At 39.0% G+C, this 14,640-nt stretch overlaps 1 protein-coding gene across 3 annotated transcripts in view; it reads left to right on the forward strand.

Moving 5' to 3' along the window:
* The window catches only part of TEAD4 (TEA domain transcription factor 4), a 78,688-nt gene that overhangs the window by 34,803 nt on the left and 29,245 nt on the right, over positions 1-14,640 (forward strand). For all 3 annotated transcript variants that reach the window (XM_072328886.1, XM_072328894.1, XM_072328902.1), the window contains exon 3: positions 14,106-14,170. In XM_072328886.1, coding sequence (XP_072184987.1) covers positions 14,106-14,170 — 65 coding nt within the window. The remainder of the gene's footprint in view (positions 1-14,105; positions 14,171-14,640) is intronic.

A 14,640-nucleotide genomic window follows, 5' to 3' on the forward strand; every position in this document is an offset into this window, starting at 1 on the left:
GCTTGAATATTGAAAAAATTACCACTTTTGAGATGCTTAATTAACAGCCAGGAAACTGTTTGCACTTGCAACTGGTAGAATGAAAAACACTGACTATGTCATCTTTATTTAACAATTGGTTAATTACAAATTCAGGTTGAATTCAAAACCTGGGAACAAAATCAGATACAGGAAAAAAAAATAAAAATCAAGTCCACTGCCTTGGGTTTATTTTCTTCCTGAAAACACAAACATGAAAATCTCTTCTTTCCAGCCTCTTGCAAAAACATTACCAGAAGGATCTCACAAACATGGATAGAGTTCTAAGAGCAATAAGTGTACTAGGTTTAACACTGAGCTCTGGGAGTTGGAGGGACTGATGTAGGAGGAAAGATTTAAGAAGCTAAATATACATAGCTTGGCTAAGTGATGACTGAATGGTAGAGGAGTAGAGGCGACATAATAACAGTCTAAAAATATTTAAAGGGTGTTAACATTTAAGAGAGAGGGATTTTATGTGGATCATATGAGCAGGACGCTAGAATTAACTGCAGAGAAAGAAGGAATATAGAATGAATATTAGAAGAAGCTTCTGCATATCTAGAGTTCAGTGTCTAGAGATCTTTGCCATAGGAATTACAATGGAGACGTGGTAACTTTTGAAATGTATCAGATAAAATTATAAGGAATGTATCTGTAAAATTAGTCCTAAGGAGTGGCCTGATGTGATTGTGTTTTTATAAATGAGATGGATTACAGATTGACTTTAATGTGATTTTATACAAGAAGCAGCTAAAAGAAGTGGTAGCAATATCATTCATATAGGATCTGGATAATGAGCACAGAAGAACTAGGACAGTGTATTTCTTTAAACAGTTGCTCATTGGCTGATCCATAACAAGTTCTATACTCTGTGCGTGACAAAGATCTGGGCAGCAAAACTGGGAAGACTGTGTGCAATTAATGCCCAAACAGATAGTCTTGCATCTTGGTCATTGCATAGTGAAACTCTGGGGCCTTGGTTAACCTGCTGCTGAAAGGTACACAGCAGCTGTTTCTCACTGTTGTCACCTTGAACTTCTGACCCATCCTCTGAGTACTCCTTCAAATTATTTGGATCTCAGTGCATGCTCATAGACACAGTCATGCTTTATTGCTAGCTTCTGGAAGAGGAAATTAGACTGTTTCCATTGAAACTCTTCCATCTGAAATGTCTTAAAAATCCCTCTTCTTTTCACTATAGTGTGATTTTCTCAGCTAACTGCAAATTCCTTTTTAGAAACTTAGGTTTTGTTTATGGACTGGAATGCCACTTGAGTTACCTCAGCAAAGAGATGTTTATACAATAGGTGTGACCAAAGTTGTTGATTTTGGTAGGCAGAGGCCTACTTCTATGCATGGTGTTTCAGGAAAACACATGTGGAAGTGTGTTATTTAGCACAAGAGTGCCTTAAACCTTAACTGGAGATTATGAGCCTCTCTACAAAATGAAGAGTACATAATCATCTTTAAATGTAGAATTACTAAAAAAAAAAAAAAAAAAGAGGCTGGGATGGACCCTCAAAGGTCATCTTATCTATTCCTGTGTGGAAAAGGGGAAGGAGAAAAAGTTCTGCTTAAGCTGTTTTGTGTCCAGCCTGATACTTTCATGGCTAAAATTGGAGGAAAATAATTTTAGTACATCAGCTTTCATCTAGAAGTTAGTTCAAACATTTCAACATTTGTAAATTTCCTTTTGGATCCATATGCTTTTCTAGGTATCCCTTGCAGCTTAAATAATTTTGTCAGCCTCCTGTTCCTGCTTTCCTATCACCTTCTGAATAATAGTTGCCCAGCTATCTGTCAGGCTAAACTGTTAAATGTCAGAAAACAGGTATTTAAATAAGGTACTACAGAACTGCTCCAGAGCTAGGCATAGAAGGAATGAGGGGAACAAAAGTCACAAGCCACAGTAAAAAAATGTTATGAGCTTGGCAGAATTCAGCTATTATCCAGACAAGTTCCTGGATAACAGCCAAACCTTCATTTCTGTGAAGCTTTCTGTAAGACTTTCTGTGAAGTTTTTCTGACCTCGTTCTCTTATAAATGGCAATAATCAATACTTCATATTCACCTCTTACAGAATGAGTTGAACTGAGCTGTGGGATATGGTGAGAGGGAGTTAGGTGAGAAGACAAATACTTTTTCAACAGTAGCCAGCCATTGAACGGAGTTCAGCTTCCCACAAAGCTATGATGACTTGGTGGTTTTAATTCATCTTCCACATACAAAATCCATATTCATTTCTTCTTGTAATACAAGAAGAGTTTCTGGGTACATTCGCTGTCCTTATCTGCTGCATACTTTCCAGTCAGTTGGGCAAAACTAGGTTCTGATATACAGGAAAGTGTAGCAGTCAGAACTTCATACAGGTAACAAGCCAGAACAGGCTAAGTGCTTGAGAACAAAGTTCTTTGTTGATCATACAGCAACTGGATGAACTAATCTCTAAGATCACTTTTTAGCTCTGATTTCTTGATAACTATATTTGGTTAGCCTGCCATGTGGACACATGAACAAGATTAGATTAGCACTTGGGCAGAAATCTGCAAGAAGTGGAGTACTGTTGGTGCCAACAGAGGCAGATGGGTAGAAAATGAGGAGGAAGAGAGATACGAAAGTTTTTGCTATCCTTTGAGGCATTACTGAAGTTGAGATTTGCTTTCACATACCCCTCAGCTATTGGCAGCTGTTGAAACAAGCAGAAAAGACATTCATTGACCTAAGGAGGAGTTAAGCAGATGTGTGAGTGTATAATGTAGAGCTTGGACTAATGAGCACTAGAGAATGTTATTAAATATAGGTTTCCAGGCTAGTGTCAGTGGCCATGTTTTTCTAACATGAGTAAAAAAATGTTTATGTGTATTTAACATTGTAATTCTCACGTGTCCTAAGAGACTACAAGCTGTTAGTTTGGCATGCTTTTCCACGTACAGTTCATACTGGCTTTTTTGTATGTTACCTGATACTCTCTGACATATGAAATATTCATATTATTAGATGCAGCTGCTTTGTTGTGACTGTGGAATGCATCTAAACAATTGTTCATTAGTCTTACTTGGGAAAGTATCAGAACTACTCTGCTGCTGCAACCTTTACTGTGTATATAAGGGTTATTGGATGGATTATCTGTGGCCTGAGGTGATAGTGTATGAGAACACAGCTGATGAGGGCACTGAATTTTAATGTACTTAATGTTGAGGGTTGATGCAGGGCTTTGTAGCCCGAGGCTTCCATTAGTGTAATGGTGAGGGATTGCTACACGAATACATTGCTACACCTTAGTAAAAGATCGTCTTTACAGGGAGTAATCCCATGTACCTTTGGGAAAGGAGATTCTCTGTCTTCAGAGAAATGATTCAAGGGCAGTAAGAACGCTGCTCATTCTCTTGCCAGTATAGGTGTGTTTTGGGGTTAGGTGGAATACAGTTTCAGTACAGTTTTTCCGGCTGCAAGACAGGTTTAAGTTTTGCCCTGATTCTTTCTCTGTTCTTTTTACTGTGTGGCCACAAAAGGAATTGGATAACCAATCCAATTAAAATAGACTGAAGGGAAAAGGAAAAACAAACAACAGAAAAAACAACAGCACCATAAACCCTTCAACCAACCAACCAACCAACCAACCAAAATCCCACAAAATCCAAATTGAGTGGCTTATTTTTTAATTTTGGTAATTAGTTTAGAGTGATATGTGGCTGCTTCCCCTGTCTCTGTTATTCCAGAAATTTGCTTAGTATGGCTGCACACAGGAGATGAAGAAAAATTTTAGGGAGCAGGAATCATCAGTTGGGGAGAAGGGAAGCTCTTCAAGTTTGTTGCTGTAACAAAACATCTGGTGACTTTTCATCTATCTCCACTGTTGTATACCAATATGAAGCTACAAAAAACCTGCAGGCTTTGTAATTATTATCCCGCATTTGTTGCACTTTGCATGGAGCACCTTAAACTGGCCATCAGGAAGCAGCAATTTCAGAATACAGATAGCCCTTCTTATGTTCCTAAGTAAGGATTTAATTTATACAGTGAATGAGAGAAATAAACATTTACACTTTTTAGCAAAAAAGGATCTTAACAGGATAGAGGGTTTCAGTGTTGAGACAAATTAGTAAATTTTAAAAAGCTGCATTTTATGACTGTAGATCAACCCAACTGCTTTTTCTCCTTATGTAAAGGGAAAAAAATTATTTTTTGACAACCTTAAGAAGTATACTTAAGTTCATAGTTGGGAAGTGTAGCATCTTCTTTCTCTATGCCCTATTATTGACTAGTATGTCCTATTATGAAAAGGTACTGTTCTAGTTTAACTAATACATTCTGTCCCAGCAAATAAAGCTTTAACATCTGCATCATTTCAGAGGAGGAAGGAGCTCAGCCCTTTCATGGTCAAATACTAAACACATATCTGTCAAGGCAGAGCTGAAGATGTGGTAGTGCTAATCACTTCATTATTGTGTTTGTATTAATCTGATTGTTTTGATAATTCCTCAAAATTTTATTCTATGGACTGCAGTGTGCTCAGGAAATTTTCTTATGGAAGGTAAAAATGGAGCAAATTTGAACATTGGATCAAAGTGATCAAACTCTCTTCTCATAATTGAATATAAAATTCTCTGATGTGTGTAATTGTGCTACAGGGGCTCAAATTTGACTGCTAAGCACTGTGGTTCTGCAGTGACAGGGGAGAGATGTCTTCATACAACTGGCTAGCGCACTGTAGTAAGATGCAGCATGATTTTCTATGATCTATTTCATGTAAAGTCCTAGTGTGATGATCATAATGATGTGTTCTTTCATTGCTTAGTAAATACATGTCTTGTTTCTGAATTCAATATAGAATTTAGGAAGTAAAATACAATTTGTTAAAAATGGAGGAAGGAATTTGATTAGAGTTAACTCTGCTATTGTTAATATATCATTTAAAGACTTGTCTGCACCTCATCACAGTATCATAGTATCATAGTATCATAGTATCGTGCGAGTTGGAAGGGACCTTCGAGTCCAACTCCCGGGATTCAAGCCCTCTGTGTAGCAGAGCGGCACTTCTACCACTTGTGCCACAGGGGGGATTTGAACCCCGGGCCTCCAGTGTTGCAAGCAGCAATTCTAATGCTGCACCACCGGGGCACACAAAAATCAACATGCTGCTTTTGAAATCCTACACTGCTGTTAGTTTCACTTGCCATATGTGTTTGTCACAGTTGCAGTCCTGATGAATTTCAAAAGCATGACACCATACCACACTAGTTGCTCAGTATGTTGAATTTAGAAGCACTATTGAAGCCAGAACAGTGAAGAGTAAACAACAGAATTTACAGGTTAATGATGGGGAAGCAGAGGTTGGAGGCTCCCAAGGAGAGACAGAAAGATAAGGATGATGGAATCGTAGAATGGCTTGGGCTGGAAGGAATCTCAAAGATGATCTAGTTCCAACCTCCCTGCCACATGCAGGGATGCCAGGCACTAAATCAGGCACTAGAATGAATTGCCCAAGGCCCCATCCAACCTGACATTGGACAGTTCCAGAGATGGGATATCCACAACTTCTCTGGACGATCTGTGCTGGTGCCTCACCATTCACTCTCACAGTGAAAATGTTCTCCTGATGTCTAATCTAAATCCTTTCTCTTTTGTTTAAAAATGGTTCCCACCCATCCTGTCATTATCTACCTGTCTAAGAAGTTCATTACCCTCCTGCTTATAAGCTCCCTTTAAGGAAGGCTGCAATTAGGTTTCCCCAAAGCCTACTATTCTCCAGGTTAAAGAAGCCCAGCTCTGTCAGCCCTTTTTCATAGGAGAGGTAATCCATCTCTCTGATCACTTTTGTGGCCATCCTACGGACCCATTTCAGCATCTCCACATCTCTCTTGTCCCAGGGGGCCACAGCCTGGGTGTGGTCCTCCTGATGGAGCCTCACAAGGGCAGAGTAGAAGGGGACAATCATCTCCCTCATCCTGCTTACCACCCCTTTTATGATGCAGCCCAGGATACCGTTGGCCTTCTGGGCCATAAGTGCACGCTGCTTGCCCATGTCAAGCTCTCAGAACCCCTAAGTCTTTCCCGGCAAGGCACCTCTCAATGAGTTCTTCTACCAGCCTGTAGGCATATCTGGAATTGCTCCAACCCAAGTGGAACACCTTGCTCTTGGCCTTGTTGAACCTCATTATGTTCACAAGGGCCACTTCTCAAACATGTCTAGGCTCCTCTTTTGGATGTCATCCCTTCCTTCTGTTTTATCAACTGCACCACTCAGCTTACTGTCATCAGCAAACTTGCTGAGGGTGCACTCAGTCCCACTGTTTGGTTCTGAGACGCACCCCTAAGAAACGTCACTCATGATCAGCTTTCACCTGTACACAAAGCCATTGATGACAAACCCTTGGCTGTGACCACCAGACCAATTCTCTGAATTGTTCACCACCCTTCAAGTCAGTGTTTCACAAGGATGTTGTGTGGGATCATATCAAAGGCATATAAAATGGAAATGATTATTGAAGTATTTTTATTGATTTTCTGGATAGTCTCAGTTTTGTTGGTTGAATTAATAGTAAATGTAGGAGCTGAAACCGTGAATGAGGGAAGGATTAAACCTTTTGAGGAGTCTGTGTGCTGAACATCACCAGTGTATTTTATACGTATTATGTGAAGACAAAGATCTGAAAGAGGGATGAGAAGGACATGTGGGAGACATAGAGGCCAAAGTCTAATACTTCATAGACAATTTAGAGAAAAAAAAGGAGATCTGAAGGTTGAAAACGAGCAAGCTGAGTAATAAAGAAAGATGTGACATTAATGACTGACAACAGTGAACAAGGATAGGAAGGGATGAAGCAAACCCAGAACTAAAAAGAAAACATCACATACTTCATTTTTTCTAACCTCAGAAAAACTGGGCTAGAAAATTGGAAAACTACGAGAAGTTACTGAACTTTGGTGACTTGTGATAGAGGTATGTAATAGATAACATTAAAACTTATGTTAAGGTTGATATCATTAAGAGCTAAGTGTTTGTGCATCTTGCTGAAAAGATGGTAAATAGCGATCAGAATAATTAAAATGTTGTTTTGGCACATGCAGTCCTGTTTGTGGAAGAGGTGATTCCAGGAAGGCATTTAGTGTAGGTAAATGAAGAAGCAGTGCCATGAGTGACAGCAAGTAAGTCTGTGCAAGGAATTACAAACTCACTGTACATGTTTATGCGAACAGTGTAATTGTTTTGTATGAAGGTATGGAGCCCTCAGTACAAGAAAGACGTGGAGCTGTTGGAAAGGGTCCAGAGGAGAGTGATGAAGATGATCAGGGGACTGGAGCACCTCCCCTATGAAGACAGGCTGGGGGAGCTGGGCTTGTTCAGCCTGGAGAAAAGAAGGCTGCGGGGTGACCTCATTGCAGCCTTTCAGTACCTGAAGGGAACCTATATCCATGAGGGGAGTAAACTCTTCTAAAGGGCTGATAATACCAGGACAAGGGGAAATGGATTTAAGTTGAAAGAGGGTAGATTTAGGTTGTATTTTAGGGGGAAGTTATTTACTAGTAGAGTGGTGAGGTCCTGGAACAGGCTGCCCAGGGAGGTTGTGGATGCCCCATCCTTGGAGGTGTTCAAGGCCAGGTTGGATGGGGCCCTGGGCAACCTGATCTAGTAATTGTGGAAGTTTGGTGGCCCTGCTAGGCAGGGGGGTTGGAACTTCATGATCCTTGAGGTCCCTTCCAACCCAGATCATTCTGTAATTCTGTGATTCTGTTTTGAGTGTCATTCTGAAGTAATCTAAAAGACTTGCTTTGTGTTTTGCTTTGTATGCATAGAAAAATGTTAATATTTGATGGGCAGCAGAAATGTACTTAAGTTCCCTCTTCTGATTAGATTTATTGGTCATATGGCACGTGATGCACAGTTCATTATTTATACCTTTACTTTCATCTGCAGTTAACAAGGTGCTTAGCCAGTTCAGGAGACCACTATGTAACAGAAACTATCATTAAGTGACAGACTGAAATGTTAATTGAGGTGGTTTCCTTGACCTTTCATGGGACATAACTGTGTAGTTGTTTTTGTAGGTTTTTGCTCTGCTTCACAGGTGCATGCAGTAGCTTTGAGAACAGACACATATATCTAACAAGAAGCAGGCATTTTCATTCAGATTCCCATTGAAAGGATTTTGCAGAAATCTCAAGTTCTTTGCTCTCATCCATTCCAGAAGAGCCTTTTGCTTCTTTTACCTGAATTTAACAACAAATCTTAAAGAGAGGCTTTATCTGCCTGTTGTACAAGCAGTAGTATACCATTACTAGCTGAAAGACAGCATGAAGCTTTGAGGTAAGTTTGGAAATGCTTTTTTATGGCTGTAGGAATTCTTTTGATTCTTTTTTTCCCCTTCAGAGGTAGACACTTCTTTCCTCATTCGCTGAGAAAGAAGGAAAATCATTCCTTGTAGTTGCTGAATTGAATGCACAGTTTTGCAATTCAGCGTGATGGGGTGTGAAAGCTAAATTAATGCCCTTGGAAATTTATCTGTTAGTAGTGAGAAGTAAAGAATATAAGGGAATGAGAGAGTTTCTCTCTTAAAATGCCATTCTTCCAAGAGGGAGGCTTCAGGGGAAGATAAAGAACTTTTGGATGCTGGGCTGCTGTTGATATGTTGACTCAAGCTTCATGAAACCCAACACATGTTTTTGACAGAGGAGGTACAAATGTTGGCAGATTTTGATGACCATGGCAGGCCTCAACTGAAGTTATTCTACAAGTACAACATATGATCAGAAAGGTTCTTTACATGGCGCCAAAATATGAACCATCCGAAGGTCTATGACAGTCTTTCTGTTCTGACCAAGTGAGGAATATTAGCCTTTGCTTAGCCCACAGAGTTGTGAAACAAAGTGCTTTCCATAGGCTGTGAGCCTTGAGACTTCCAGCAGTGCAGTCCTTGTTTACATCTAACTTCTGATAAAGGAAAGACACACATGTTTCTCCTGCACTTTTTGTTCATGGTAATTTAATGCATTCTTGCTGCAAAGATTACTAGGTTTGACAGTTTATATAACACTATCTTTAGTAACCCTTGTGATATTAATGTTTTTTTATGTGTGCCCTGGTGGCGCAGTGGTAGAATTGCTGCTTGCAACACCGGTGGCCCGGGGTTTGAATCCCCCCTGTGGCGCAGGGGGTAGAAGTGCTGCTTCACTACACAGGGGGCTCGAAACCCGGGAGTTGGACTCGATGATCTCTAAGGTCCCTTCCAACTCGCACGATACTGTGATACTGTGAGACTTGTTTTTTGCTACCAACGTATTTATTAGCTTAAAATACTCTTCCATTCTGTGTTTTTTCTTGGCTCTGAGGGGATGCAATTCTGGAAGAGGAAGTTTGTATGTTTATTTGACAGGTGTCAAATGGGAAGTGAATTCTAAATCTAGAACTCTAAATCCATATTTAAATACTCTCCCTAAAGAATTTCTACATCAGTGTGTAATTTGCACAACTCTGAACATTTTGCTAATGTTGTCAAAGACAAATAGTTAAACACACACTTGGGGAAGCAATTCTCACTTCTGCAGGCTCAACCTAAATTTATTGCCTTTCCTCTCCACTTCCTAGTCTCAGCTTCCACAGAGTAAGAAGAGCTTCTGAAATAATACCGTTATGAAAAGACAAAAACAGGCATGTCTGAGCTGTGTCTCAGCCCATGCCATTCCAGCAGCTGCCCCCACCTTGTGCCGTAATGATGTAAGCTCCGCTCTGCCAAGTGGCCTGGCCCAGTACCAGGCATGCTGCCATCACTCAGCAATAACCAAACAGTTCTGACTTAGGTTATGGCAAACAATTTAATGTATTTTGATACACTGGCTAAACACAGTCCCATGAACAATGAAAAATCTTCAGTTTTGTTTGTTTGTTTGTTTTTTGTTGTTTTGTTTTTGATAAAGGAATTTTAGAATATGTTGCAAGATCACTGAAAAAAATCATCGATTTATATTTACAACTCCATTTCCAGTTCACATAAATATATTACCTGCAGATTTTCAAATGGAATGTATAGAGTTGCAACCATACATTCAACTAAAAAATTGGATCATGTCTCTTTACCAGACTTTTCTAAGACCTCTCGTACCAGAGAGAAATATCCCTCGCTTTACAATCATACCTTATTCATATTATCCCAGTTTGGTATCACACACACACATATTTGTGAACAATTTTTGTCAAGGATGAGGTACAGAAAAAATCTAATTCCATAAAAAAGTCTCTCACAAACACCTTGAAAATTCTCTGTGAGTTGCAACCACTTCAGCTGAACCAGAAATCGATGAATTTCCTTCACAAAAATAAGGTCAGATATCTTTTCTGTTTTTGTTGTATTCTCCTTTTTAATGTTTTAATAAAATATTTAAAATAAAAAATAATTATTTTTTTAAAATAAGTTTTGTTACTTATATACTGTATCTATATATTTTACAATGGATGCTCTGAAAGTAATGCCTCCTATTTTATTACGTTGGCCTATGATGCCCAAGGCAGATGTTGATGGTATGGCTTTCCCAACAATATTCTGTTACATTTGGTTGCTGTGTGATAGCAAGCAGCAGAGTGACAGTCTGACAAAATGGAGTCATTAAATTCTTTCATGCAGGAAAAATGGTACCCACTGACATTCACTGATGCCTGCTGATAGAGACCAAGCAGTGAATGTGGTCACAATGAGGCAGTGGGTGGTACATTCAGCAGTGATGACAGTGACAGTAGATGACCTTTGCTGGTGCAGGTTTTGACAAGTGTGGCATGCAGTTACATCACTAAAGAAATGCATAGCAAATAGTGGTCACTATATTGTGAAAGAATATTTGTATCTGAAAATTTGTTCTATCAAATGGAGTTAATGTGCTCCTTGTATCTTCTGTATTTTGCATGAAAATAAATAGGAGACATTATATTCAGAGCAGCCCAAGATATTTCCTACTCATTCATCACAGCCCACGCAAGGTGGACATCCATTGATTAAGATCTGTGAATGCAAAATGCTTTTCTATCCCTTCCTGTGCTTTGGTTATGTTTCATGAACATGGCCTAACTGTAGTAAAGGATATTTACATTATTCTTTTTCTGAAACAGATGGTATTAGTAACTTGACTAGCCCTTGCCTGAAAGATTGAATGGTAAATCTCTAGCACAGAATTCTTCCTTACATTCATTTTTTGCAGGGTTGAATTAACAAGTCTTTATAATAAGAACTTTTGTGTGTGTGTGTATGGAATATTAAACTCAATAAAAATTACATCCCTTTTCACTGCTTGCCTTCTTAACATCTGTGATGTTCTAACATACATATTTGCATCATACATTTCTCATAGAAATGAAATATTTTTTAACAGTTATAGATAAACTTCACACAAGCAGTTGTTTGCTTCCCATTTTATTCCTGCTCCATTCATCAAACAGTTGCAGTCATATAGAATCTATCATAGCCTTGTAGTTCCCACTCCCAATTTTATTTGAGGTACGGTATCACTTGTGTGACCACCATAGATGTGTCACTTTGCAGAGCCTGCTCTTTCTGTCATGTTTCCTGCCTTGAACCAGCCTACAGTTCAGATCTATAGCTACTATTTTTGTTTCTACTTTTTATTCCTTGATCACACTCTTGCTTCAAAGAACACAAACAAATCAGATTATCTAATCAGATTTGATGCATGGAACCTGCATAGTCTGCCTCCTATCTCTGTGTCCACTCTCAGTTCTGTAGAATAGCTGTGATTAATCTTTCTACACCTGTTTACTTTTGAAGTTGTCAACAGCTCAGTCTTCTCTGTGTCTCTTCCAGATTTTTAAATTCTGGAACTCTGTCTTCTGCAGTTTCTTGCTCTCATTCCAAGCAATTTCAAGTTATTCCGAAACTTTGTTTCATTACACTTCTCTTTCATGTTGCTCTTAATACCATTTCCCTCATTTGACACTGACTACCTTTTCTTTGTCCCCTTCACTGTCCTCTCATTCCCTCACACTGAAAGTAAAGCTACTTGTTTCCTTGGCTCTGTAAGGCTTTCCCTGTGTCATCTCTTAAAACTGAGATGTAAAACCCTCTATCTTCAGCCTGCAATGACTACTTGTTCTCTATTCAGACATGGATTTTTTTCATTTCTTCCCAGCAGTGCTCACCTTCGGTTTTTAGTGTCTTCAAGGATGAAGACTTACACAGTCTCTCTGGACAACCTGCTCCAGTGTTACCAATTACTCTCACTGTAAAGCAGAATTTTTTTCATCTTATGTTCAGATAGAATTTTATGTGTTTCATTTTGTGCTCATTTTCTTGTCCTGTTACTGGGCAGAATTGAAAGGGGAGTGTGTCCCTCTTCTTTCCCTCCCATCAGGCATTTCTATTCAATGATAAAACTACCCCTAAGTCTTCTCTCAGTCTTGTGTAAAGATGTGTCAGTGCTTTAACCATTTTTTGTGAACCTTTGCTGAATCACTCTAGCATGTTTATGTCTTTCTTGTGCTGGACACAATACTCCAAATCATGTAAGAGGTGCTGAGAAAGGGGGAATAAGTGAATCACCTCCATTGACTTGCTGGCAATGCTCTTCCTAGCGTAGCCTTGGGTGCTGTTGTCCTTCTTAGCTTTAAGAGTACATTTCTACCTTACATTCATTTTGTTGTCAACCGTGACACCCAGGTCCTTTTCCTCAAAGCTGCTTTTCAGATCATCAGTCCCCAGCATATACTGATAAATGGATGGTTAAACGGGATGATCTTGTAAGTCTTTTCCAACTTTGGTGATTCTATGATTGTAAGAGAAACGGTTGATCACAGCCTGAACCTCTGATTAACCATCTGAGGCAAGCAATGAGTCAGCTGTGGGAGCACAGGTGAAGGTAATTCAGCTGTGCTCCTGAAATGGGTGGAGCTTGACTCCACCTCTCCCAGATCTCATTTAAGGACTGACCGCCACAAAAGCAGCATCTCTTTCTGGAGGTTGTTCTTTTGTGGAGATCTTCCAGTGATCCTTGGTATTGGTGAGTCCTTTTTCTTAGTTATCCTCTGGCTATTTTTTTCCAACCATATTTGTACTATGCCAACTGTATGTTATACTTGTATTATTTCAACTGTACAATACCATACTTGTATTATTTCCATTGTACAATGATTTTATGATGCAGGGATTAGCTTTCCTGTAGATGTAGAAATTCATATTTCTCATTGTTGAACTCCAAGATATTCCTGCTGACCCATATCTTCAATCTGCCAATAGCTGTCTGAATGTCAACCCAGCCATCTGTTTTATCAAACAGACTCACAAGTTTTCTATTGTCTGTGCTCTCTGAGCATGCATTCTGTCCTGTTGTCCAGATCGTTAATGATGATGTCAAACAATATCAGTCCCAGTACACCACTAGGTACTTTGCTGTAGTGGGACTTTACACCACTGTTAAAAATCTTCTGGACTCAGTTGTTCATCTCCTTATCTACTTACCTATGCTTTCTCAGCTTATCAATAAAGATATTATGGAAGATAGTGTCAAATGCTTTACTAAAGGTACACAATCTCTACAGCTCTCCAGTTGTCAACTAGCTGGTGATCTTGTTGGTAGAAACTATCAGGTTGGATAACAGTGATTTCCCATTTGTAAATCCATGTGAACTACTTACAAACACATTCTTTTCCTTCGTGTACCTGGAAATGGGTTCTACTATTAGATTACGCTTCCAGGTACTAATGTGTGACTGACTGGTCTGTTGTTTCCTGATTATTTCTTCTTGCCATTCTGAATGATTGAGGATGAGTGGCCTTCTATTATACTTTTGTTTCTAATTTTGATCTATGCCTACAGCTTCTACACGCTGTGGTAGTGAAAGTATTAAGCAGAATGTTTGATTCTGCTTTCTTATTGATAATTTTAAACTATATAGATGCAAGATGAGAGACAGAATTTGTAGGCCAAAGTTCAGCTCCTAAAACTTAGACTTCTACCACATGAATTATTCAGTACCTTTCTAAAATCACCATGCTTCCAATTTTCATAGATAGAAGTGATTAAAAAAAAAAAAAAGAAAAAAAAAAACACTCAAAATTGGTATTTGCATTCTTTCCCTGTTTCAGGCCGAAATGAGCTGATTGCCCGTTATATTAAGCTAAGAACAGGGAAAACGCGCACAAGGAAACAGGTAAGTGTAAAGTATTCTGTTTAAACTTTAGGTGCTTTGGACCACTACACATGCTGTGAGGACATAAAAGAAATTCCTTGCTATTCACTTGCTATTGGTTTTTAGCTTTCCTAGAAAGTATTTACTGTTTAATAGGAAATAGTAGGAAGTCAGATCAAGAATTTTATAATATGACTATTAAACTGTTAAACACTGTGGGCTTTTGTTTACTAATGAATATTTTAGCTAACATAAATGGCAGGGCTTTGTTCAGACCATACAGATGGCAATAGTGATCTTGAAAACATATGGCTGGGATAAAAAAAGATGTTTCTGTGATTTGGGAATGAAAGTACAGGTTATTCTAGACAAAGCCCTGACAAACCTGGTGTCCAGGTTTACTTTGTGTACTTTGGGTAGAGGACTGAAAGGGTTCCTTCCAACCTAATTTTTTCTATGATGTGTTTTGGCTCAGATTCTGAAGTTCTCAG

The sequence above is a fragment of the Excalfactoria chinensis genome, chromosome 1, assembly GCF_039878825.1.
Source record: "Excalfactoria chinensis isolate bCotChi1 chromosome 1, bCotChi1.hap2, whole genome shotgun sequence".
In the NCBI taxonomy this organism is placed as follows: domain Eukaryota; kingdom Metazoa; phylum Chordata; class Aves; order Galliformes; family Phasianidae; genus Excalfactoria; species Excalfactoria chinensis.